This window comes from Mercenaria mercenaria, chromosome 5 (genome assembly GCF_021730395.1).
Source record: "Mercenaria mercenaria strain notata chromosome 5, MADL_Memer_1, whole genome shotgun sequence".
NCBI lineage: Eukaryota > Metazoa > Mollusca > Bivalvia > Venerida > Veneridae > Mercenaria > Mercenaria mercenaria.
The window spans coordinates 12624864-12651846 of record NC_069365.1 but is presented as its reverse complement, the minus strand read 5'-3'; the positions used below and the strand labels follow the sequence as shown (position 1 = coordinate 12651846).

Below are 26983 nucleotides of genomic sequence, written 5' to 3'. Positions count from 1 at the left end.
TGAATATTATAAGGGCTATAGCTTTGAAACTTTGTACACCTGTTTGTTTTTAGATTAGTAAATAGATCAAGAATCATAACTCTCCCTCTCTCTGCAAGTGGTGCTCTTGTTTTATTAACTTTTCACATAAATTCATGTAGGTTTGTTGATGAAATTAGAAAATTCAAAGTACAGCTATTTTGGACTTTTTCTAATCAAATGACTCGTCTTTTAAGTAAATGAAGTTCATTTATAATGCATGCAATTGACTAAAATTGCTCTGGTTTTTTCTGTACTTTTTATCAAACTTTTTATCTGTGTATATACTGTCCAGTTGTGTTTATATCCGAGTATTGATATATTTGTACATGGGTATGTTTACAGGCAATGGGTGCAGCACATGAAGACAGTGCACAGGAGGGGCAGACTGAGGTACTTTTTCTCATTCATTTATGTATGTCCCATTTTCTTTTTGCTTAAAGGGATGGGAGCAGATACATACATATTTTAACATTACTACTTTGCAATACATGTGTAAATCAGCTGTTCTCTAGAATTTAGTATTTATAGGATTTCATTGAGCTATAGTAAAGGAATGCCAAGGTTTTATTAGAAATATTATGTATTAAAGATTAGATTATTTTAGTTATCTGATAGTAACAGAACCATGAAAATTATATAAACTACTCACTGTCTGTTTGACGAAATTCAACTAAATTTGGAATGAAAGGGCAGACAGTGTTACTGTTACATATCATCTAGTGTTACTTCTAGAGCTCAAAAAGGGCAGGATGCTGTTTTAAATGGGAAAGTTACCCTAGCAGTAGTTGAATTTCTAGATGTTTATAGTTATGTATTCATTCCATTTATGATTGTCGGCACTTGTCACAGAATAAAGTGGTAAAATGATATCTTCCCAAAACCAGTAACAGAGTTTACAAAGGAATTTTACATTGCTTTATATATATATGATCAAACCATTAAAGCCTTTTTCTTAAAAGATGTCACCTAGTATGTCAACTTATTCATATGAATATGAAATAGTGGTGGGCCTTTATATATTTAAGCCCATGAAACCAAGATCATGTTACAACATAATAAAAAGGTCTACTTCAGGTCACACTGTAAACTAAGATTTATCAAAATTCATGTATATTGATTAGGTCTTTCGTCAATATTTTATTAACAGAAAAGTATGATAACTGTCTGTAAAATAATATAACCAAAATGTACTACCCAGATACTGGTACACTTTCGTGATGTCATCTGAAATTGGATTCTGTGCAGTTTACTTGACCCACTAGGTATACTTTCCCAAATTTTGATGTTACTTATCATAGAAATTACACTGACAGTGAGATTTTTTGAAGGAATCATGAAAAAAGTGCATGTGACAGCAGGTGTAATTAGAATCGAAAACAAATTCTAAACTTATTTTTGCATTCAAAATTCATTAAAATCTGTGCATTTTCTGGGTGAAATTACAGTAGAATCAAACTGCATTGATATATATATATGCTTATTATTAGTCCCCTACTGGTTGAAAACCAGTTTCGGGGACTATAGGAATGCACTTTTCCGTCATTCCGTCCGTCCACAATTTCGTGTCCGGTCCATAACTCTTTTATCCATGAAGGGATTTTATTATTACTTGGCTCAAATGTTCCCCATGATGAGACGACGTGTCATGTGCAAAACCCGGACCCCTGGCTTAAAGGTCAAGGTCACAATTGGAGGTCAAAGGTCAACAGGGCTTTTTTCCTGTCCGGTCCATGACTCTCCCATCCATGAAGGGATTTTAATATCACTTGGCACAATTGTACCTCATAATAAGACGATGTGTCATGCACAACTTTCAGACCCCTAGCTCAAAGGTCAAGGTCACACTTAGTAGTCAAATGTTAACATGGCATGAACAGGGTCTGTTTCGTGTCCGGTCCATAACTGTTTCATCCATGAAGGGATTTTAATATTACTTGACACAAATGTTCCCCATGATGTGACGATGTGTTGTGCGCAAAACCTGCACCCCTAACTCAAAGGTCAAGGTCACAGTTGGAGGTCAAAGGTCAACAGGGCTTTTTTCCTGTCTGGTCCATAACTCTCTCATCCATGAAGGGATTTTAATATCAATTGGCAAAATTGTATGTCATAATAAGACGATATGTCGTGCACAACTTTCAGACCCCTAGCTCAAAAGTCAAGGTCACACTTAGTAGTCAAATGTTAACATGGCATGAACAGGGTCTGTTTCGTGTCCGGTCCATAACTCTGTCATTCATTAAGGGATTTCAATATTACTTGGCACAGATGTTCTCCATGATGAGACAACATGTCATGCGCAAATCCCGGAGCCCTTGCTCAAAGGTCAAGGTCATACTTAGAGGTCAAAGGTCTAATTCAAGAAGGACTTTGTCTGAAGCATTTCTTCTTTATGCATGGAGGGATTTTAATGTAACTTGGCACAAATGTTCACTACCATAAGACAAATTGTCTTGCGCCAGAACCAGGTCACTAGGTCTAAGGCCAAGGTCATACTTAGAGGTCAAAGGTCAAATTCAAGAATGACTTTGTCTAGAGCATTTCTTCTTCATGCATGGAAAGATTTTGATGTAACTTGGCACAAATGTTCACCACCATGAGGCACACTTTTTTAGAATTACGTCCCTTTGTTGTTACTATAAATAGATTACATTGTAACTTTTTTATTACTGGCCGTAGGGAAAAATCGAGACCACTTTTCTGTGGTACAACATGCATGTTACATCCAATATTTAGGTGTATTTTGATCTCTACCTGGTAAAGATTTTCTTGTGGACTTACATTTTATAGATTTTTTTCTTTTTTGTTTTTTTTTTGTTTTAGGATTAATTTCACTTTGTTGTTACTATAAATAACTTTTATGATAACTTTTTGTATAATCGGCCAAAAAAATTCCAAATGAAAACAACTGTACGTTTTTATATATGCAAATTTTAATCCAAGTGCTTTGTTATATTATATTGTATAGATAGTACAATATTGTTTATACATCATTGACAAATATCAGTTCATTATGTTATACTGCAGTAGAGAAAATTAGGTGCCTTCCAGTAGGGGACTTTGTATTGCATGGCAATACTTCATTCACTTGTTATACTAAACAACAGTCTAATTTAAAGCTAACATGAAGAAATCTTACAGGGCACTTTACATGTGCTCGGTAATCAACTGGCCGCTTACAGACAATTTATTAATTAGCGCGTTTTTGACAGTACACCATTCTCATCCATCAAAAGTTCGTCAAAATCCTGAGACAAACTAGGGAGCCATGGTAGACTTCTGGTATGCGAGAATGACACATGATCAATACTCTTTATCAATTAATTTTAACATTTTACTGATTCTTGTTACCTGTGTGCACTCGCAGTGACGTAATGTGCTGATAAAAAAATTTGGGTGAGGCATGTCTACAGGATAAAGGGAGGGATTTAGCAAAAGATCAAAGGCAGGAGGGCATATTTTAAGGTCATCGTGGCGGCAGTTTAGAAGGGCATGGCGGGGCATCCCCGCTGCGTCGCTATAGAAATAATACTATCATCTTTAAACATTGAAACCTTTTTGGATATGTAGTTAATTTTAGTCATTTGATTAATTTAATGTTGTTAAAGGGAAAGGCAGTGTTGTTGACGTATGTTAATTCCATCTGGTAGAACTTCTTAAATTATTTAAAGAAGTGAAAGAATTTTAAAAACGGACATAAAAATGAGAAGTATTTGATAAAAATTGTGGCCATTTTGTTTCCATGGCAAGGTTAAATACCATGGCGAATTTACTGACTTGCTAGATTTATATTTAATTTGTAGTTACTTATTTCTGTAAAGTAATTTCTCTACTTTTTCCAACTATAATGAAAGAAATAACCATATTTCACATCTTACACTCAAAAACATTGGAAGTTAATCTATTTTAAAGGTTATTTGCCAAATAAGCAGTGTGTAAATGACTTCATAAACACAATAAAATGGCTGCCTCAATGATAGGCCATTTTCTTAAACTTCAAACTGCTGTATCTTTTCCAATAGTGGTTCTTTAAAAATTCTTTCAGCATTATGACAAGACTTGAGGATGGCTTTCGTATCAAACTAACTTATTGTCAGACTTCTGGTCAAAAGTAAAATTAGAGATGTGTTGTTATGCTGGTGGGGAGAGTCCCTAGGAACAAATTGACTCTTGTTTATTCCATTGAGATGAGGATGTGTGGGAGTTTGGGCTAGGGTATTTACTAAAACTGATCTTACTAATTGGGATAAATATACCAGAAGAAAGATGTATTATTTTTGATGTGTGATTTACTGGGAACAATCCTTTCGTTATGTGTTGAAAAAAACAAACTGAAATAGCGTTTACTTAAACAGCTGTGGGAACATGATAATATCTGTATTTATTTAAGCTTTAAGTTGTGATTTTAGGCAAGCAGTTAAAGAATAGGGGAAGGACAGTTACTTATTTTAAAGAAGACCACCACCATGAAAGATAAGCCTCAATCACTAAGATATTTTTGCAACTTTAGTAACGCCACTGATTCACTACTACTCAGTAAAACACCCGATGTCACAAGTGGAAGAGCAAAATGCTTGAGATATGCAGGATTTTGAATAAACTTAACATGAAAATGTTAAGAAAAACGGGATGATGGACCATATGAATTTCTCGGGCAGTGTTTGGGTTGTCAAAGCTCGAGCAAGTGGTCTTCTATCATAGAGAATTCAAACTACTGCTGTTTATTATCAGGTGATCATGCCTTATGATAAATGTATCCCTTCTTCTTAACAAATGCTTCTTCTTTTCCAGGCACCGTCAAGAGAAGATAAAATCAATACACATTTCATTGCCTTTGTTTGTAAAAACAATGAACTTTATGAACTCGGTATGTACATTTGAAGGTTTTAAATCCTAGCTAGTAGTAAATAGTACATTTTGATAAAAATGTTCATTTGTTAAATGTTTTTGATAAATGCAGCAAATTGCACTATTTTCAAATCATATTGCGATATCAAGTGTTTAGAGAGGGTCATGCCATTTATGAAAAAAATACAAAAATGTATTATATTTTGAACTTGACAAAAATAATAGTGAGAATTATTCTACTTAGCTGGGCGTTGACATTGCGGGTTTCACCGCTTGGTTTAAGTTTTGCATGCAGGTACATTCCTCAGTGACCATTGCATGTATTGGATTGTTAATTTCTACAAAGCTTCATGGTTACTAAAGTCTGCCGATTTATGGAAGTTAGATAACTATTTGGCGTGGAAAATCCGGAGTAAGTTTCTGAGTGCAAGTAACTATCAAGTGGTATCCAGGAACAATTACATATATTGAATTGAAACATCACACAATTGAAACATCACACAATACTTCTTAGCCGTCAGACCTACTGAAATAACAAAATAATATAACCCATGGTTAAATTATTTTATATTTTTGCCCTTTTTAGTTTACCATAACAAAAGTCACCAGAGCTGTTGTGATAACTCGGGCTTCAGGGACTTGTGTAGACACATTGTTAACCATTCTCAGCAAGCTGAAATCTCAGATTTTACTCATCACACTGAAATGAAACTTCATCTGTGCCTTTTTAGCTCACCTGAGCTACTGTGACTGTTCGCCGTCTGTCAGCCTGTCTGTCCATCCACACTTTTCTTCAAGAGACATTTTCTCTGAAGCTGCTGGTCAGAATTACATCAATTTGATCAGTAGCATCCTGGCATGGCCCTCTATCAAGTTTGTTTAAATATTTTAGCTTGGCCCCTTTGAGAGGCTGCTAGAGCTAAAAATAGAAGAACTTTAAAATGACTTCTGCTCATGAACTTCTAGATGGATCTTCACCAGACCCAGTCTGTTGCATCCTGTCCCAGATTTGTTCAAATGGGAGACCTTGGCCCGTTGAGCTAAAAATAGAAACACCTTTAAGCAATTTGTTCCCATGATTCGCTTGATAGATTCTTATCAAAGTTTATCTGTATCATCATTATAAGTTCCTCTTCCTATATTGTGTAAATGAACCCTTGGCTGCAGATAGCCATAGTAAAGAGACCTTCCAAAACACCCTCAGCCTGCTTCAGTTCTGTTTGTATTTTTCCACCCAATTTCAAAGATCTAAGAAGCATATAATATTTGAACTCTCTCTCATCTGTTACACTTATTTATGTAATCAACTTCTACTGGATACCTTTGAGTATATTATGGTCCTCTTCCAATGTTGCACACTGTCACCCGATTTTGAAATAGTTTCACAGAAATGTTCCTTTGGTGGCCCTCTCCCAAATTCCTTCAGATCATTTTGTTTTGTAAAAAACATGGCTTCCATGGGTGGGGTTAGAGCTAGTTTTTCCAGTTTGATTGTATAAAAAACTGAAAATATTTTTAGCTCACCTGAACTTTGCTCAGGGTGAGCTATTAGTACAGGTGGATGGTATGGTGTCCATTGTCCATCGTCCCTGCAGTGCTTTTGTTTTTTTGTTGTTGTTTTTTTTTTCAGACCATTTTGGGGCCGAAATTGGGGCCCCAATCCCAATGGCAAATAGTATGTTTTTTTCCCAGTTTCAAACGTAAAATTCCCAAAGTTAAAAAAAACAAAACTTTTTTTTACTTTTTCAACCATGACTTTATTTATGAAACCTTAAACATTTGAAACAGAGGACAATATGCTTAACTTAAATACTTCTGGTTAAAATTTTGCATGTAAGTTACTATCTCCAAAACTAATGCAGATACTGGATTGAAACTCTATAGATATTTTAACATTTAGTGTAATATTCCTGCTTCTAGGATGTGCATTGGCTGTCTTACAGACAGCTTTTGTTCTTTTAAATGTAACATTTTAACACAAAAACACGACTTAACAATTCCAAGTCTAGACATTTTACGACACATTTTTCCCCAATCGTAAGGGCTCTGGCCCCATTCCCAAATAAGTGGAAAAAAATACTGCCCTGCATCAACATTTTTACTTAAACATCTTCTCCTCTGAAACTACTGCTCAGAATTACACCAAACTTGTTCAGTAGCATCCTGGCATGGACCTCTATCAAGCTTGTTCAAACGGTTCACCTTGGCCCTTTTTAGGGGCCTCCAGAGCTCGAAATAGATAAACCTTCATAGAACTTCTTGTCATGAACCGCTTGATGGCTGTTCATCAAACTTGGTCTTTAACATCATTATAAGGTACATAACCCCTATATGTGGGAGGGTGGGGTGGGGGCAGTAGGTTAAAAGTTAAAGTAACAGTGACTTGACACTGAATACAGTTTCAGTCCACAAACTTAATAGGATGATTGCTTGTTTTCAGTAAATAACCCTTGTTGAGTTGGCTGTTTGTAAGTCAAAGGGCAAGATCATAATGATCCTGAAAATGGACAGGCCATCATGGCGTCTGAAGATTTTGACGCGCCTAGCTCAAAAAGTATTTGATATAAATTGATGGAACCTTGCATGAGTCTTCATCATGATATGAACTTGCGCACCTCCTATTTTTCGTCTGGCTCCGCCCCTTATTTCCAGAGTTATGGCCCCTGAAATAGTCAAAAATGCACATTTTCACCTTGTGACGCGCCCAGCTCAAAAAGTATATCATATAAATTGATGAAACCTTGCATGACTCTTAATCGTGATATGAACTTGCGCAGCTACTATTTTTCATCTTGTTCTGCCCCCTATTTTCAGAGTTATGGCCCTTGAACAAGGTCAAAAATGCACATTTTCACCTTGTTACGCGCCTAGCTCAAAAAGTATATATATAAATTGATGAAACCTTGCATGAGTCTTAATCATGATATGAAATTGCGCACCTCCTATTTTTTTCGTCTGGCTCCGCCCAGTATTTCCAGAGTTATGGCCTCTGAAATAGTCAAAATGCACATTTTAACCTTATGGTGCCAAACAGGATTACAAATGAGATGTGAAACCAAAATTCTGTTTGGCGCCATATATCCTATACTGTGTTGGTGCGCCGTAAAACCCAAATAAATAAATAAATTGTAACGCGCCAAGCTCAAGAAGTATTTCATATAAATTGATGAAACCTTGCATGAGTGTTTATCATGATAATTTTATGAACTTGCGTACCTCCTCTTTTTTTTCGTCTGGCTCCAACCCCCTATTTCAAGAGTTATGTCCCCTGAAATAGTTAAAAATGCACATTTTCACCCTGTGACACCCTAGCTCAAAAAGTATTTGATATAAATTGATGAAAACTTGCATGAGTCTTTATCATGATATAAACTTGTGCACCTTTTATTTTTGGTCTGGCTCCACCGCCTATTTTTAAAGTTATGGCCCCTGAAATAATCAAAAATGCACATTTTCACCTAATAACGTGCCTAGCTCAAAAAGTATTTGATGTAAGTTCATGAAAACTTGTTGTACAAAGTTGTAAGGGGGGGTATACTGGTTTCAGGTTGTCTGTCTGTCTGTCCGTCTGTCCGTAGACGCAATCTTGTGCGCACCATCTCTCCTTAGCCCCTTGACAGAATTTAATGAAACTTCACACAAGTGATCAGTACCAATAGTAGTTGTGCATGGGGCATGTTAGGTTCTTTTTGAAAATAAATTTGCAGAGTTATGGGACTTTGTTTTTTTGTTTCTATACTATATACATAGACACAATCTTGTGCGCACCATCTCTCCTCATCCCCTTGACACAATTTAATGAAACTTCACACAAGTGATCAGTACCAACAGTAGTTGTGCATGGGGCATGTTAGGTTCTTTTAGAAAAAAAATTTGCAGTTATGGGACTTTGTTTTTTTGTTACTATACTATATACATAGACACAGTCTTGTGCGCACCATCTCTCCTCATCCCCTTGACACAATTTAATGAAACTTCACACAAGTGATCAGTAACAACAGTAGTTGTGCATGGGGCATGTTAGGTTCTTTCAGAAAAAAAATTTGCAGAGTTATGGGACTTTGTTTTTTTGTTACTATACTATATACATAGACACAATCTTGTGCGCACCATCTCTCCTCATCCCCTTGACACAATTTAATGAAACTTCACACAAGTGATCAGTAACAACAGTATTTGTGCATGGGGCATGTTAGGTTCTTTCAGCGACAAAAATTGCAGAGTTATGGGACTTCGTTTCTTGTTAACATACTATGTACATACAGTCTGCATATGCAATCTTGTGCATGCCTAATCTACCAAACCCTTGCACACAATTTAATGAAACTTCACACAAGTGATCAGTACCAACCCTAGTTGTGCATGGTGCATGTTACATTCTTTTAGATAAATATTCTGCATAGTTATGGGACTTTGTTTTTTGTTACTATACTGTATACATACAGTCTATATACATACAGTCCACATAATTATGCAATCTTGTGTGCGTCAAATTGCAATGTACTGTGTCAGTGCATGCGGGGGGTACATTCATCACCTTTAGTGATAGCTCTAGTTTATAAAGAGTCTTTATCATGATGTGACTTTGCACACTTGGCATTTTGAGAATCTTAGCGCTTATTACAGAGTTATGGCCCTTGAAATAGTAAAAATAGTGGATTATTTGCTTGTGATGCTCATAGCTCAAAAAGTATAATGGCATAGAATAATGAATCCTTATATAAAATATTTGTTGAGGCTATACTCCCTTAAGACTGCAAACATTTGTATTATTGCTTTATTTGTGACAAATGTACCAGTGGGGGCACACCCTGTGTCCTACAGACACATTCTAGTTGTTTTTTTGGCCCCCACATCCTCCTCACCTCCCCCCCCCCCCCCCCCAAAAAAAATGGTGGGGGGCACTTAGAGTAGCTCTTGTCCATCTGTCATAAAACATTAGGGAATTGTTATATAGTATGTGAAGATTTGCTCCTGGTGTTCTGTTTGGGATTTTACACAACCAGTACAGAGTTATGGCCCTTACTCATAAAACATTAGAGGATTGATATATATAGCATGTGATGTTTTGCAGCTGGTGTACTCTTAGGCTAGAGTTATGGTCCTTCACTTAGTGAAAAATACACACGATGTGCTTACAAGTTTGTGTTGCATATGTCTTAATGTGTCTTATGTGTCTTTATTATGTATTGAATATTTATGGCCCCCTTCGAAGAAGGAGGGGTATATTGTATTGCAGATGTCTATCGGTAGGTCGGTCAGTCGGTATGTAGACCAATCCGTTTCCGAAAGATAGCTCAAGAACGCTTGGGCCTAGGATCATGAAAGTTGATGGGGAGGTTGGTCATAACCAGCAGATGACCCCTATAGATTTTGAGTTCAGTAGGTCAAAGGTCAAGGTTACAGTGACCCAGAACAGTTAAGCAGTTTCCGGATGATAACTCAAGAATGCTTGGGCCTAGGATCATGAAAGTTGATAGGGAGGTTAGTCATGAGCAGCAGATGACCCCTGTTGATTTTGAGGTCAGTTGGTCAAACGTCAAGGTCACAGTGACCAAAAACAGTTAACAGTTTAAACAGTTTTCTTGATGTTAACTTGAGAACGCTTGGGCCAAGGGTTATGAAAGATGATGCAGAGGTTCATCATGACCAGCAGATGACCCCTATTGATTTTGAGGTCAGTAGGTCAAAGGTCAAGGTTACAGTGACTGGGAACATTTAAACCATTTGCAGACAATTTCTTGAGAATGCTTGAGCCTAGGATCATGAAACTTGATAGGTAGGTTGGTCATGACCAGTAGATGACCCCTATAGATTTTGAGGTCAGTAGGCCAAAGGTCAAGGTCTCATTGACTCGGAACAGTTAAACACTTTTCGGACGATACCTTGAGAACGCTTGGGCCTAGGATCACGAAACTTAATAGGGAGGTTGATCATGACCAGCTGATGACCCCTGTTGATTTTGAGGTCAATAGGTCGAAAGTCAAGGTCACATTGAACCAGAACAGTAGAACTTTTGTTTACAGTGAGCAAATAATTTCTGTTTCTTGTGCAATTACTGAATGCATCAAGGGGGGCTTTTCGTGTTCGACGAGCTCTTGTTTTTAGCTCACCTGAGCAATGCTCTGGTGAGTTTTTCTGATCGCTCGATGTCCGGCGTCTGTCGTCTGTCGTCCGTCAACATTTAGCTTGTGTATGCAATAGAGGCTGTATTTTTCAACTGATCTTCATGAAATTTGGTCAGAATGATAACCTTGAAGAAATCTAGGCCGAGTTCGAAAATGGGTCATCTGGTCACTAGGTAAAATCAAAGAAAAACCTTGTGTATGCGATAGAGGCTGTATTTTTCAATTGATCTTCATGAATATTGGTCAGAATGATTACCTTGAAGAAATCTATGCCGAGTTTGAAAAATGGGTCATCTGGGGTCAAAAACTAGGTCACTAGGTCAAATCAAGGAAAAACCTTGTGTATGTGATAGAGGCTGTATTTTTTAATTGATCTTCATGAGTATTGGTCGGAATGATTACCTTGATGACATCTAGGCCAAGTTCGAAAATGGTTCATCTGGGATCAAAAACTAGGTCACTAGGTCAAATCAAGGAAAAACCTTGTGTATGCGATAGAGGCTGTATTTTTCAATTGATCTTCATGAATATTGGTCAGAATGATTACGTTGATAAAATCTAGGCTGAGTTCGAAAATGGGTCATCTGGGGTCAAAAACTAGGCCACTAGGTCAAATCAAAGAAAAGCCTTGTGTATGCGATAGAGGCTGTATTTTTCAATTGATTTTCATGAAATTTAGTCAAAATGATTACCTTGATGAAATCTAGGTCAAGTTTGAATATGGGTCATCTTTGGTCAAAAATTAGGTCACTTGGTCAAATCAAAGAAAAACCTTGTGTATGCGATAGAGGCTGTATTTTTCAATTGATCTTTATGAAATTTGGTCAGAATGATTGCTTTGATAAAATCTAGGTTGAGTTTGATTATTGGTCATCTGGGGTCAAAAAATAGGTCACTAGGTCAAATCAAAGAAAAACCTTATGTATGCAATAGAGGCTGTATTTTTCAATTGATCTTCATGAAATTTGGTCAGAATGATAGCCTTGATGAAATCTAGGTCAGGTTTTAATATGGGTCATCTGGGGTCAAAAACTAGGTCACTAGGTCAAATCAAAGAAAATACTTGTTTTTGCTCCGATTTTAATGATAATTGGTCAGAATATTTTTTTCCATGAAATCACTAGGTCAAACATATTTACACTGTTATGGTGTATTATGGTGTGTTTCTCAGGTGAACGACCTAGGACCATCTTGGCCCTCTTGTTTATCTGAAGCCATGTGACATCTCAGACATAGATTAGAGTATGTTATTTTCCATTTTAAGTTGTATTTTCTTGTTTTTAAAGTTATGCCCCTTTTTCAACTTACCAAATTTTAGTGTGATCTGTTATCTCATGCATTGTAAAGGGGTGAAATATGTTGTCCCTTTCCTACTTTTATACTTGCTCTTGTTTGATAAAGTTTTTCTGCTTTGCTGCATAAAGGAATTGTCAAGGTTAAAGTGGAAAAGTTTTTGTTATGAAACCATAGCCCCTTATATCAGACTTGTTACACTCAATTTAAAGATCTGCTAGAGCAAAAAAAATCTGTTAACAACTGCTTTTCAAACAGGTTTAAGCAAAGCTTGGTCTGTAGCATCCTCAATTATCCAACAGCCTCTGTGACCCAGTGGTTAATGTTGCTCACTTGGAATCACTTGCCTCTCAATGCCATGGGTTTGAAACATACCGGTACTGTAGGCGTGAAACTGAAATTGATTTTACCGTAATCGGCCGAATATAGGTCGCACTCTTGTATAGGGCGCAGTGAAAAAATATCAGCAGAATTCTGGAAAAATGCTTATACCCAATTATCACTTATCCAAATTTATGTTTGTCTGAAATTCGCTATAGTTTTTACGAACTCACCGGTTTTTGCTAAATCATTGTCGATATTTTTGCATGTTGTGCAAGTATTTAAAGTGAAAAGCATAAACTCTGTGTAAGCACTAAACTGCCGCATCCTCTGATCACTCAATGAATATTAACGCCAGTGAAAACGAAAGTACACTTTGGCACGTGGCGGTAAAATGACGTAATTTTAAGACTGGTTTGAAATTGTTTCGAACATTACGGATCAGCGACTGATCATATTGGGTCAGTCTAAAATCTTACATGCACTTGTTTACAATTGCCTCCGGGTATGATTAAACGGTTAATTGTTTGCAGATTGTGACAGTAGGTGTAAGATAAGTAATGCCTCAGGCGTGAATTTCTCAGTGAACAAGAGGATTATAGACAACTATCAAAATTATGTTTGAAGACTAGATAATCGATTTCTGGGCTACCTGATTGAGTTTCAAGTATTTTAATGCAAAATGTGTGAAAACACGCTGGGAAAGTTTTACACAGGTCTTGTTAAAAACTTAATAATCAGTTACAGAAATTCGTTGTAAAATATATTTTAATGAAAAACAGCATTTATTTATCTTAAGATTTTATGTGAGCTCTAAATTTTACATTTTATACAAAAGTAATTTAAGACGCCGGGTCCCGATACCGGCTATTAGCTATGCCCGAGTCATTGGTATTTACTCCCCTTGAATTCTCTTCAATATAAAGGTATGCAGTGTAAACAAAGATCGATTTTCTTAATTTTTGAGTCAGGGGAAATGTTTGGTCTTTTTCTATCCCCAAATATAGGACGCATCGGTCCTTTAGACCAGAATCTCGGTAAAAAATGTGCGTCTTATATTCGTTGGATGATGGTACCTGTAAATAGCAACCCACGAGTAAATTTATTAAAACAGCAATGTTTCTATCTTTCTAAAGATGAAATATGATATTAAAAAAATTTGACATATTAATTAATTCTAAAGAATGTCTTAAAATCCGTTTGAAATGTACCAACACAACCACACAGACCTATACATTTCACTATATTGTAACCAGTATGATTATTTTCATTGATGAGAACTTTCATTCAAATCTGCATTATTAAAAAGATTCTGTTTGTGAAAATATCATTGAAATTGTATTACTTTCTTAAGTTAGACGTAAAAAAATCAGGTATACAATACTTTCTTCAAATTTGCCGTATTTTCTAATTTTGAAAAATCAGGGTTTTATGAAATACTACCTGTAGAAAAATATTTTATCTTAACATGCAGAACTACTTTAAGCTGTCTTAGTGTTTGAAATTATTTTTTGTCCAATGGCATTGCAGTACTTTTCAAATTATCGGGAAATTTATTTTGGTAAATCAACATTTACTTCCAGTCGTTTATTAACCCGGTAAGTCACATACCGGTACTGTAGGCGGAGCTTAAATTTGTAAAGAAAAAATAATTTCAAACACTAAACAGTTTAGTGTTTATTAGTAAGCATTTATAAAATTAGATTGGTCGCGCGGCTGTGCCAATAGATAAATCTGCCCAATGCCTACCAACAGGTATGGCTAGCATAAAGTCTGCAATAAAAATAAGTTTAAATTTAGACTGTCCTGTTAGTTAAATTCAGCTGTTCTATTTCTAAACCTTTTGACTCTATTTTTGTTGATCGAAGTTCATTATACGTGTTATGTTGCAACTTCTTGTAACAGAGTGAAGCATTGTACAGGTAGACAACTCTGCCTCATTTGCGATAGTGAGATATTTGAGTTATGTCCCTTCATTCATAGAATTTTTTTTTTTTCCTTTTGGTTAAAGGTCAGTAATTCAAATCCTTCTTTGTTTCATATAAAAAACAACAACTTCAGATCGTCTTTACGTATCTTTAGAGAACATCACTTTTTCCTACACCTATTTTTCATGAAAGTTCTATCACAAATTAACGAAAAAATGTAAAGAAAATAGGGGGTTATGTAGTTCCTAGTGAAATGCCAGTCAGTGGTGGTCTGCTACCCTAAAAATGGCGCATATTTGCTCTCGTCCGCGCAATAAACACCTACTTCCGGTTTCGATCTGCAAAACTTGCCATGTGGGGTGTATCAACATGAAAACCGTCTCATTTCATGCAGAATGTATTCTAGTAGTGAAAAATGGTGATTTAAGCACTCGTTCTACACGAATTTGCGCAAAAAATGGAAAAATTAGGATCTATTTATTATGGACTTCTTTCGACTACACCACGGAAGCACATTTTCGACCGAATTACTGACCTTATCCCTATAAGAAATGTTTCTTATCAAATTTCACACAATTTTCATCTCTATTTTCAAGAAAGATGTAATACCAAACATATTGCCAAGTTTCATTGTGAAATTTCGAGATTTTGTAGAAATATAGACATTTAATAGAAGCCACCCCCTACCAATTTACTGGGCTAAATTTTGGCCCTATGGTCCTTTTATTGTATATTTTGGTAAAAGTTTCATTCCTTTGCATTATTTTTCTCTTGGATTCTGAAATATCATTCATTCCGTCATGAATAAGACCAAGAAGGATGCATTTTGTGCATTTTCTGACATTCTGGAGACAAAATATTGGCTTTTTAATCCCAGAAATTGCTGCTGAATAGGCACGTTTACTCAAAATAAGGTCAAAATTCAAAATTTTTCAAATTTCACTATTATTTTGCATTGGAAACACCCTTTTATATCATATACAACCGATCTATGACTATTAAGACTGATTGCGATGTGTTTCGAAAAAGTCTTATTTCAGCTCTTATAGGTTAAAGGTCAGTAATTCAAATCCTTCTTTGTTTCATATAAAAAACGACAACTTCAGATCGTCTTTACGTATCTTTAGAGAACATCACTTTTTCCTACACCTATTTTTCATGAAAGTTCTATCACAAATTAACGAAAAAATGTAAAGAAAATAGGGGGTTATGTAGTTCCTAGTGAAATGCCAGTCAGTGGTGGTCTGCTACCCTAAAAATGGCGCATATTTGCTCTCGTCCGCGCAATAAACACCTACTTCCGGTTTCGATCTGCAAAACTTGCCATGTGGGGTGTATCAACATGAAAACCGTCTCATTTCATGCAGAATGTATTCTAGTAGTGAAAAATGGTGATTTAAGCACTCGTTCTACACGAATTTGCGCAAAAAATGGAAAAATTAGGATCTATTTATTATGGACTTCTTTCGACTACACCACGGAAGCACATTTTCGACCGAATTACTGACCTTATCCCTTTTACTATTGCAGATGGAAGGAAAACTGGTCCAGTTCAGCATGGTTCAACAGCTCCTGACACTTTACTTGAGGTTAGTTAAGAAGTTTCATAGATTCCTGATATTGTGTTTGTATTTTAGTTCATTTTTTTGGCCCCCACACATTTATGTTGGGGGCATATAGTGTTGCTGCTGTTCGTACGTCCGTCGTTACATATGTACGTCATGAAATCTTGTGTGTCCAACTCCTCCCACACTATTAGCTTGATTTGCTTTAAGGTTTCACAGAAGAACAAACTTGATGTGCAGGTGACAATAAAGGAAGGATTTTTGTCTGTGACTATTTTACTGCAGTTATGGCCCTTTGATAGTTTTTGCTATATAGAATATAGAGAAAAAATCTTGTGTGTCCAACTCCTCCCATACTATTATCCTGATTTGCTTCAAACTTCCACAGATGAACAAGCTTGATGTGCAGAATGACGACCTTGAAGGAAGAACTTTTTTCTGTGAATTGTTTTTCTGCAGTTATGGTCCTTTAATAGTTTTTGCTATATAGAGGATGGCACAGTATGTTAGGGCATCCATGTCTTAAGACACAATTCTAGTTCTGAACAAGGACTAGACTGTAGTCAAAAGAATGTGTGCTGGAGTAGAAAGACTGTAACTCTTTCAGCTTGATACAGGTATGAGGAGAAACAGTCACAGTATGGAAATGAACTGAGTCAGTACTGGATATAGTTATATAAATGCCTAGGCAGAAGATTGTGTTCACAACTGAGAAAAATTTTTGCACCACTTGAACCTCTTCAAACATGGGATTGCACTGTATGTGGATAGTTTAAATATATATTTATATGTGTATATTTAACGCTATATACATATATAACCCACCCGCTTAGCTCAATAGGGAGAGTGCCGATCTATGGATCACGGGGCAGTGAGTCCGATCCTGTCTGGCTGTATGTTCTCCATGAGGATTTGATGAAAGACATTGTTTCTGAAATCATTCGTCCTCCACCTCTTGACTCATGTGGAGAAGTTGGCCGTTACTTGCGGAGGTTTATGGTACAGAATCCAGGAACACTGGTTAGGTTAACTGTCAACTTTTACATGACTGAAATACTGTTGAAAAATGACATTAAACCCAAAACAAACCATATACATATAAAACACAATTTTTAAAGAAAGAGTAGTTTTGATTCACCAAATAATTTTGGAAATTTCCACTAAAACACCATAGTAACATCACTAAACTTTGCGCATTGCAAAATTGCACATTAAATTATGTTTCGGAGAGTCTATGTACCATATTGTGTGTTTTTGCATCTGTCACAGTAGATATTTAATCTACAGGCTCTTCTGTTCAGTTTTTTTTTTTTCACAACTTTTGCCAATGAAAATTACCTATTTGAAAATTGCTATTAGTCATCCTTTCCTCGGTCTCCAATCTGTGTCACAAAAGTTTTGCATGTAAGCAGGTTTCTCAGAAAATATTAATCCAAATGCTTTCAAACTTCGAACATGTCTTGGGCATTATGAGATGACCTGCCAGGACAAGTAACATAACTGTGGCTTTTATTTTGTAAAAATTATGCCCCTTTTTTAACTTAGAATTTCAGTTGAAAGTTTTGCATGTAAGCAGGTTTTTCAGAAACTACTAGGCCAATGCTTTCAAACTTCACACATGTCTATGGTTTTCCAGGACAAGTTACATTACTCTAGCTTTCTTTTTGTCAAAATTATGTCACTTTTTAACATAGAAATTTTTTGACAGTTTTGCATGTATGCATGTTTCACATGAAATAGAAGACTAAATCTTTTCAGATTCTTTACACTTTTTTGCATCATGGGATGACCTCACTTGGCATTAGTTCCATAATTCTGGCTTACTTTTTAGCAAAAACAATGCCTTTTTTTTTTTCAACTTAAAAGTTTTGCTAAGCTTTTGTATGTAAGATAGTATTAGGTGGAACGGCTTCAAATAACTGTGTAGTGTAAGGTTTTTTATACTAACCATATTTTAATACAACTTTCCAGAGATGAAGGGAGAGAGAATAACTTCAAAAGTATTTTCTTTGGTCAAATTGTGGGTCAAACTTTGACTTTGATGGATAGAACAGTCTCTGTAGATCTAGCCAGGAAGACTGAAAAATATTAGTTTTAGAAAACTTGGTAGAACTGCTTTAGAATGAAGTGTACTAGACTAGTATGCATAACAGAATATGAGTATTATACATTGAGCAAACTGCCTATCCCATGCTTGAACCCAACAATCTCAGCTTCGAGTACAGGCACCTACCAGTACAGTTGAAAAGCTGAAAACCTCAGCCACCAGTACAGTTGAGAAGCTGACAACCTCAGCCACCAGAACAGTTGAGAAGCTGACAACCTCAGCCACCAGTACAGTTGAGAAGCTGACAACCTCAACCACCAGTACAGTTGAGAAGCTGACAACCTCAACCACCAGTACAGTTGAGAAGCTGACAACCTCAACCATCAGTACTGTTGAGAAGCTGACAATCTCAACCACCAGAACAGTTGAGAAGCTAACAACCTCAGCCACCAGCAGGGTTTTCCCTGACGCACAAAATCCTGCGTTTTGACGCATTTTTGCCTGAAATGACCCCAAAAAAATCGTTACTTTGCGCCATCAATGGCGCAGTTGTAATCGTTTAGTCCAATTATTCAACCAACGAAGTTTTTCAGTCTCATTTTCAGAAAATGTGGGTTTTTTTCGTAACTAAAAATAGAGTCTTATTTTAGCAAACCAATCAAAGGTAGCAAATTGGTCAGCTGACTGACAATGTTTGATAACATTCGGATTTTATTGCTGCTAATGCTTGTGCGAGATATTGCAAACACACAAAGACATTGCAGAATTCTTCCTTCAGGAGTCAATTGAATTCAAACGTTCAATCCTTTTGTGAAAGGATGTACCGATTTTAGGTGCGATGAAACATTTACTTTTATCAAAGTAATCATTATTTGTATATACAAAAAATACTTATGAATTTGAAACTGTTTCTGTAAACTGTTTGGTTCAGCGGTTTGCTTCTATAATTCTCGCCTTTATGTTTACGATGCGAAATCGTACTTCCTACGATGATCAGTCTAAATGGGCCTAAAGAATTAGACTTTTTAGCACCTGCAAGACAATTTGCCATGCTAAAAGAGAGAAAAAATGTAAAATAACAATCTTAAGTGTGTCAGCCTTACAGTACCTGCTCTAAGACAAGACTAATATTTTATATGTGAAATGTCAAATCAAATCAGACATGACTAGTATAATGATAATCATAGGATCTTCCTTACAAACCAGTTATATAGATAAAGTATACAACAGTACTAAGTGTTCTTTATTTATATACAGTTACAATAGTCTTGCGCTAAGCCCTCGATATGCACTACTTAAGTACTATGTCCCCCTGAAATTTCCAATGACCCCTAAATTCTAACCTTAGGGGGACATTATGTCCCCAATTTTGAAAAGTCTAGGGAAAACCCTGCACCAGTGCAGTTGAAAAGCTGACAACCTCAGCCACCAGTACAGTTGAGAAGCTGACAACCTCAGCCACCAGTACAGTTGAGAAGCTGACAACCTCAGCCACCAGTACAGTTGAGAAGCTGACAACTTCAACCACCAGTACAGTTGAGAAAAAGCTGACAACCTCAGCAACCTGAACAAACTACAAGTTGACAACCTCATCCTCTTGTACAGGCTGGAAGTTTACAACCTCAGATACCAGAACAAGTTTGAAGCAAACAACCTCAGGTTTTTATAATGCAGGCAAGAAGCCGACAACCTAAGTTACCAGTGCAGGTTAGAAGCTAACAACCTCAGTTACCAGAACATGCAAGCTGACAATATCAGAGATTGTAGAGGAGCTATATTTGATCAATACATTCAGCTGGTTAATAGCCTTAAGTCAGACTGCACATTTTGAAATATTGTTTACAAGTATGGTAATTATCCCACATTTACTTCTGTTTTATTTTAACTCAAAATGAGTTATGTTTTGGTCTCAGACATCTTTAATTCTCGTTCACTGTATTTATTTCAATACTGCCTTTAAAAAAAAACTAGTTAAAAATGATTTTTCATAAATTGTTATGAAAATTATTCTACAATGTTAAAACTTAAATAATAATTTACTGGTATACATATTTTATGCTGTCACTGTTTTAATTGAACTGTGATGAAAGAAGAGTGAAAATAGTTGGACTTACTTTTATAGCAGCCTAAAGACCGTTTGTAAAATAATAGAGTGCTTTTAAGGTATTGGACCCCTAATAGTAATATTTAAAAAATGGCAATTGCTTAGTTGTGCCCCCCCATGAGTGGTGGGGGCATATAGATTTGGTCTTGTCCGTCCGTCCGAAGTTCGTGACGCGCCTAGCTTGAAAAGTATTTGATATAAATTGATGAAACCTTGCATGAGTCTTTATCATGATATGAACTTGCGCACCTCCTATTTTTCGTCTGGCTCCGCCCCCTATTTTCAGAGTTATGGCCCCTGAAATAGTCAAAAATGCACATTTTTACCTTGTGACACGCCTAGCTCAAAAAGTATTTGATATAGATTCATGAAACCTTGCATGAGTCTTAATCATGATATGAACTTGCGCACCTCCTATTTTTCATTTGGCTCTGCCCCCTATTTTCAGAGTTATGGCCCCTGAAATAGTCAAAAATGCACATTTTCACCTTGTGACATGCCTAGCTTAAAAAGTATTTGATATAGATTCATGAAATCTTGCATGAGTCTTAATCATAATATGAACTTGGGCACCTCCTATTTTTCGTCTGGCTCCACCCCCTATTTTTAGAGTTATGGCCCCTGAAATAGTCAAAAATGCACATTTTCACCTTGTGACATGCCTAGCTCAAAAAGTATTTGATATAAATTCATGAAACCTTGCATAAGTCTTAATCATGATATGAATTTGCGCACCTCCTATTTTTCATTTGGGTCTGCCCCCTATTTTTAGAGTTATGGCCCCTGAAAAAATGCACTTTTTCACCTAATTATGTGCCTAGCTCAAAAAGTATTTGATGTAAATTCAGAAAACCTTACTGGAGTCTTTATCGTGATGTGACCTTGCACACTTGGCATTCTTCTTAAGAATCTTAGCTCTTTTTACAGAGTTATGGCCCTTGAAATAGCCAAAATAGTGGATTCTTTGTTTGTGATGCACATAGCTCAAAAAGTATATGGCCTAGAATAATGAATCCTTTTCATAAAATGTTTGTTGAGGCTATACCCTCAAACTGAGACTACAAACATTTGAATTATTGCCCCTTATTTGTGACAAATGTAACAGTGGGGGGCACACCCTGTGTCCTACAGACACATTCTAGTTTATTCTTAAAGTTAACCGTGTTTTGCACTGTGTTGCAAATTTCAAATACTTTTACCGTGCCGTTTTTTGTAAATTTTGTATAATTTATGGTATTTCCTCAAGCTCAAGTAGGAACAAATTTCAACGTGATGGTCACTATCTAAAACATTTGCAGAGAATTCAATATAGCATTAATTCTGATAAAAGAAACATCAAACTGTTGGTAAACAATCATAAAACACAAAATAAAAATGTCAGTATCATTTTTTTCGAGGGTGTCTCAAGTAATTGGATTTGATGAGACAGAATTCTAACTCCAACATTGAAAAATTAAGGTCGAATCCTGTGAGTCTGTTTTGGATTTTGCTCACTTCATGCAAAAATAACCTTGGGGCAGAAGTAAAATCTACCTACATTTCTTCCACAATATGTAATCTAAAGAATGAAGGCAAAATAGAGAACTTTTACCGCATGTAACTCATTATTTTTAAAGATTTCTAGCTCTACCCCTTCTGTTTCAGAGGTAAATTCACTTTGAACAGCAAGAAATCGCTTATTAAATGAAAAAAAGTTTCCGCTTTTGTAAAATACATCAATAATAAGTCTTGAAAAAAAGTAAAAACTGCTAGAAAAAAAAGGAAAATTAGAAGAAAAAAAATTGGTCCCAGTGAGGTTTGAACCTATGCACCCCTGAAAATTGCAGTCAAAGTAGGTTTATAGTAGGAATTGAATACTCTTCAAAAAGGAGGTACTCTATTACGGGTCCAATACCTTAAAATAATAGAGTGCCTATTTTTTTAACTTCCAGTTTCTTAGTATATGATGCAGGGGAACCTGTGTCCCAGGCCATGTCAACTGACTGCCCATGAACAAGCTGTTGTGGTCTACTTTTAATTTTATTTGTAAAATGTAACTGATTCAATTAAGCTGATTTAATTATTTTGTTATTGTTCAGCGTAATAAGATGGTTTTAGCTTAGCTATTTGAAATTTTTCATTTTGTTTTTTCTTGTCACAGTTTCATCATTTCACATTTCACAGAAGCTTTGCATGTAAGCAGGTTTCTCAAAAACTACTTCAGTTTTCACACATTATGAGATTGCCTCACGGGGCAAATTACATAACCAGCTTTTATTTTGTCAAAATTATGCCCTTTTTTAATTTTGAAGTTTTTGAAGTTTTTCATGTAAGCAGGTTTCTCAGAACCCTCTTGACCAAATGCTGGAAACTTCACACAATGTCGTCTTCATGACCTCAAAGGACAAGCTACAAAACTGGCTTTCATTTTGTCAGAATTATGACCCTTTGGTTAAAGTATTGCATATACATAGGTTTCTAAGAGACTATTTGACTGAATTGTGGAGTGGATCTCACAGAGGCTTAATTTTTGTCGAAATTATACCCCTTGTATAAAAAACTTGGTGAAAGTTTTGTTTGTGAGCATGTTTCTAGAAAACTGCTTCAAATGTTTTTGTACTCTACACACATTTTCAGCATCCTGAGATGACCTAAAGTGGCAGGTTTCATAAGTCTGGCTTATATTTTGACCAGAAGCACTTAATGCTTTCAAACTCTTATAAGTCTTTGGCATCATGAAATGGCCATATAGTAAAACTAGCTGTCAATTTAGGCTGGTCTTGTTATATTGTAAAGTTCAGGTAGGACATTATATTTAAAGTATTTTACACATCATAATTGTATTGCTTTCCCCATGTAATAATGTATTTCATCAGAATTTGAAATACAGTAGTACGTCCTCCACAAAAACATCCTTGATACCTGAAATTAATAAAACATGATCACCAAACACACTTCAACCTACACATTTATCATTTTGCTTGTTTATGAAGCAACACTGCTGAAAGTTGTAAAGTATCAGTTTTCAGATACCCAGGAAAGTTGTAAAATATCAGTTTTCAGATACCCATTGCGTTAATACGCTTTACTATACTTGTTCGAGTGTTTTGTTATTTGTACTGTTTGCCCTTGGATTATTCTGTTTTGATCAAGGGCAATTCCATTAAGGCTGACATTAATTGGATTTTATTTCTTTTCTTCTCATTTTTTTTTTTGTTAGTTTTGTAAACCAAAGAATTTAAAAATGTCTTAAGTTATGTAGAGGTTATAACCTTAAAAAAAATTAGATAGTATCAGTTTTTGGCAAGAAACTTACATAGTTTACCTAAGCTTATTATTTTAAATCTAGGACATAAAATATGGACAATCAAAATAAAAAGTACATAGCAAGTGTTTTAGGGTATTAAGAAAGCTTTATGAATGAGATTAAGATTTGGAACTTCCTTCCGATGGATCAGTTTACAATTGTACTTTCATATTTAAAACCATAAAGCATGTCAAACTTGTTGGAATTTGAAATATTTCGATGAGCTGACGAGATAAATCCCAACAGGTTTATGAATGACTTTGGTGTATAAGTTCTCAGGTTATATAGTGGTTTTGTTACGTAAGCTAAGGTGACATCCTCATTTACATATTATAATGTTTGATCCGCTGTTACAAAATGTATAAATGATTCGTCTGTGACTTCATGTAATGATCTTCATTTTATTCCCCATGATGGTATAAAAATAGAAATTACAGTTTCTCTTAAAATTTGAACTTTTGGGTTTGAATAATTCTGTCAGTAATAATCCAATGTGAGGATGTATTACCCTTTTCAAGGCAAGTGGAGGGAAATGATTACTTTTCAAGGCAGATGCAGTGATTATTATTCCTTTTACAAAGACTTAAGTCATATTATGGAAATGTGTGAAGGTTGCATGTCATGTCAGATAAAATATATTTTACAGTATGATTAAGACATAGGCCTTTCTTAGCTTACAAACATGAATATAGCATAGGTCATAGTGTGCCTGGGGAGAGAATGGATGATTTCTGTATTATCAAAACATTTTGGTTTTTTAGGGTTCAAACTCTGGACCTCTGTATTGATATCCTGGTGCATTCAGCTTAAGTCTGGTGCCTTCCCTACTCAACTGTCTGTGTATTTACATCCACACAATACTACTTTGATACACTGGGCCTCCGTGGCCGAGTGGTAAAGGTCACTGACAGTGAATCACTTGCCTCTCAACGATGTGGGTTCAAGCCTGTCAGTGGTTCTACCCAGGTGCCCACCCATGAGGAACTGATACACAGATGGGCAACTAGGGTCTTCCACCACCACGAAAAGCTGGAAAGTCGCCATAAGACCTATAATTGTGTTGGGGTGATGTTAAACCCAACAAAAACTTTCATACACAATTTTAAACTACAATTTCAAACTGTACTCTATCAGACATGATATGATTTGCACTTCCTGTGAGTACAGGGAAATTCCCCACAGGTTTTCATGTCCTGGATTATTGCCATGTTATTTATTTGAACAAAGCTTTCATGATTTTGAATGACTGCAAATAGTTTGTAATTACTGTTCTATAGGAGAACTGAGATAAGAACAGTGATTGATTACAGCCAACTGTCTCTCACTGCATGACTTCATAATCAGTACACAGGAGAAAAACAAGTGCACTCTTGCTTATCACTGATATTTTGAAATCTACAAGGGTGTTGACTTTGTGTAAAATTTTTGTTTAATTTGATCCTTTCTTCATAATGAGCTTTGGCTTTTAAACTTTGTACACTAAATTTTGTTTATCATCATTAGATATGTAAATAGACTAAGAACTAGTCCAAGTCGTGGCATAATGATCATATTCATTTCATTTTAGTCAAACAGATAAGAAGTTTTGCGTCTTAAAAGAAAAAGAAGCCAATTATATATATTCCTGTACATTATAATGGCAGTTAAGACATTGTATAGTCAATTTCAATTTGTCTCCATAAGTTCTTTCAGGGGAGGGGAAGGGGGCTCATAAAAGAACAACATGCATTCAATGCTAGCTGTTGTGTATTCAATAGATGTTGTAAAAATAAATACAAATTCAATTAGGCCTGTGAATTCCAGTAACTGTTATCTGGCGCCTGTATGTGACTTTTAATGAAATATGGCATCAATGACATAATAAAAGAGTGACATCATTAATGGCTATAAACAAATCAATGTTGTATGTCAGTGAATGACTGTCTTTGGTACTACAGAATATGCTCATAGCATAACATATCATTTTTATGCCCCCGAAGGGAGGCATATAGTTTTTGAACCGTCTGTCTGTCGGTCTGTCAGTCTGTCGGTCTGTCAGTCTGTCGGTCTGTCCGCATTTTTCGTGTCCGGTCCATATCTTTGTCATCGATGGATGGATTTTCAAATAACTTGGCCTGAATGTGTACCACAGTAAGACGACGTGTCGCGCGCAAGACCCAGGTCCGTAGCTCAAAGGTCAAGGTCACACTTAGACATTAAAGGTTATTGCATTGATGGGCGTGTCCGGTCCATATCTTTGTCATCGATGGATGGATTTTCAAATAACTTGGCAGGAATGTGTACCACAGTAAGACGACGTGTCGCGCGCAAGACCCAGGTCCGTACCTCAAAGGTCAAGGTCACACTTAGACATTAAGGGATAGTGCATTGATGGGCGTGTCCGGTCCATATCTTTGTCATCGATGGATGGATTTTCAAATAACTTGGCATGAATGTGTACCACAGTAAGACGACGTGTCGCGCGCAAGACCCAGGTCTGTATCTCAAAGGTCAAGGTCACACTTAGACATTAAGGGATAGTGCATTGATGGGCGTGTCCGGTCCATATCTTTGTCATCGATGGATGGATTTTCAAATAACTTGGCATGAATGTGTACCACAGTAAGACGACGTGTCATGCGCAAGACCCAGGTCCGTAGCTCAAAGGTCAAGGTCACACTTAGATGTTAAAGGTCTTTTTTCATGTTAGTGCATTGATGGGCGTGTCCGGTCCATATCTTTGTCATTCATGCATGGATTTTAAAATAACTACGCATAAATGTGTGACACAGTAAGACGACGTGTCGCGCGCAAGACCCAGCACCGTAGGTCAAAGGTCCTAAACTCGAACATCGGCCATAACTATTCATTTAAAGTGCCATCGGGGGCATGTGTCATCCTATGGAGACAGCTCTTGTTTGTACCAAAATCATAAACAAGTCCAAAATACTTTACTCCTAATAATTTTAATATTTCATGCCCCAAAGACTGAGGAACCTTGATTTTGCTGATTATTGATATTGCTTGGTGAGGTTACTAGAGTCATAGGTTGTGGCCTAGCTAAGAACTAACACAGAAAAAGGTTTTTCTTAATAATATTTTGTTTCTTGAAAAGCATATATAGCTTTAAAACTTTGCATACTTATTTATTTTCCTTAGATGACTAAATTTGCTAAAAACATTCTTTTGTGCATTTTGTCATAATGACAGCCTTTTCTTTACTAAATCACTTGTCTAGAATACTAATTGAGAAATAGTCTTGTAACTAATTAAAACTTACATAGCTTAGATAAGGAGCATATTCGTGCTGCATAATGCCTAATGTCTGACCCTTATCAGATAAGAAATTGTTCTTGTTTTACTTTGAGTTCATTTATAGGTTTAAGGTCACTAATTCCAGTCCTTCTTTGTTTCATATAAAAATGACCACTTAAATCTTACTTACATACCTTTATAGAGTAGA

The 26983-nt window shown here is 36.0% G+C and overlaps 1 protein-coding gene across 2 annotated transcripts in view; it reads left to right on the top strand.

Annotated features, from left to right (window-relative positions):
* LOC123556473 (ubiquitin carboxyl-terminal hydrolase-like) overlaps positions 1-26983 on the top strand; it is a 78978-nt gene that overhangs the window by 42734 nt on the left and 9261 nt on the right. For both annotated transcript variants that reach the window (XM_045347219.2, XM_053542694.1), the window contains 3 exons: positions 364-411; positions 4813-4888; positions 16070-16128. In XM_045347219.2, the coding sequence (XP_045203154.2) occupies positions 364-411; positions 4813-4888; positions 16070-16128 (183 nt within the window). The remainder of the gene's footprint in view (positions 1-363; positions 412-4812; positions 4889-16069; positions 16129-26983) is intronic.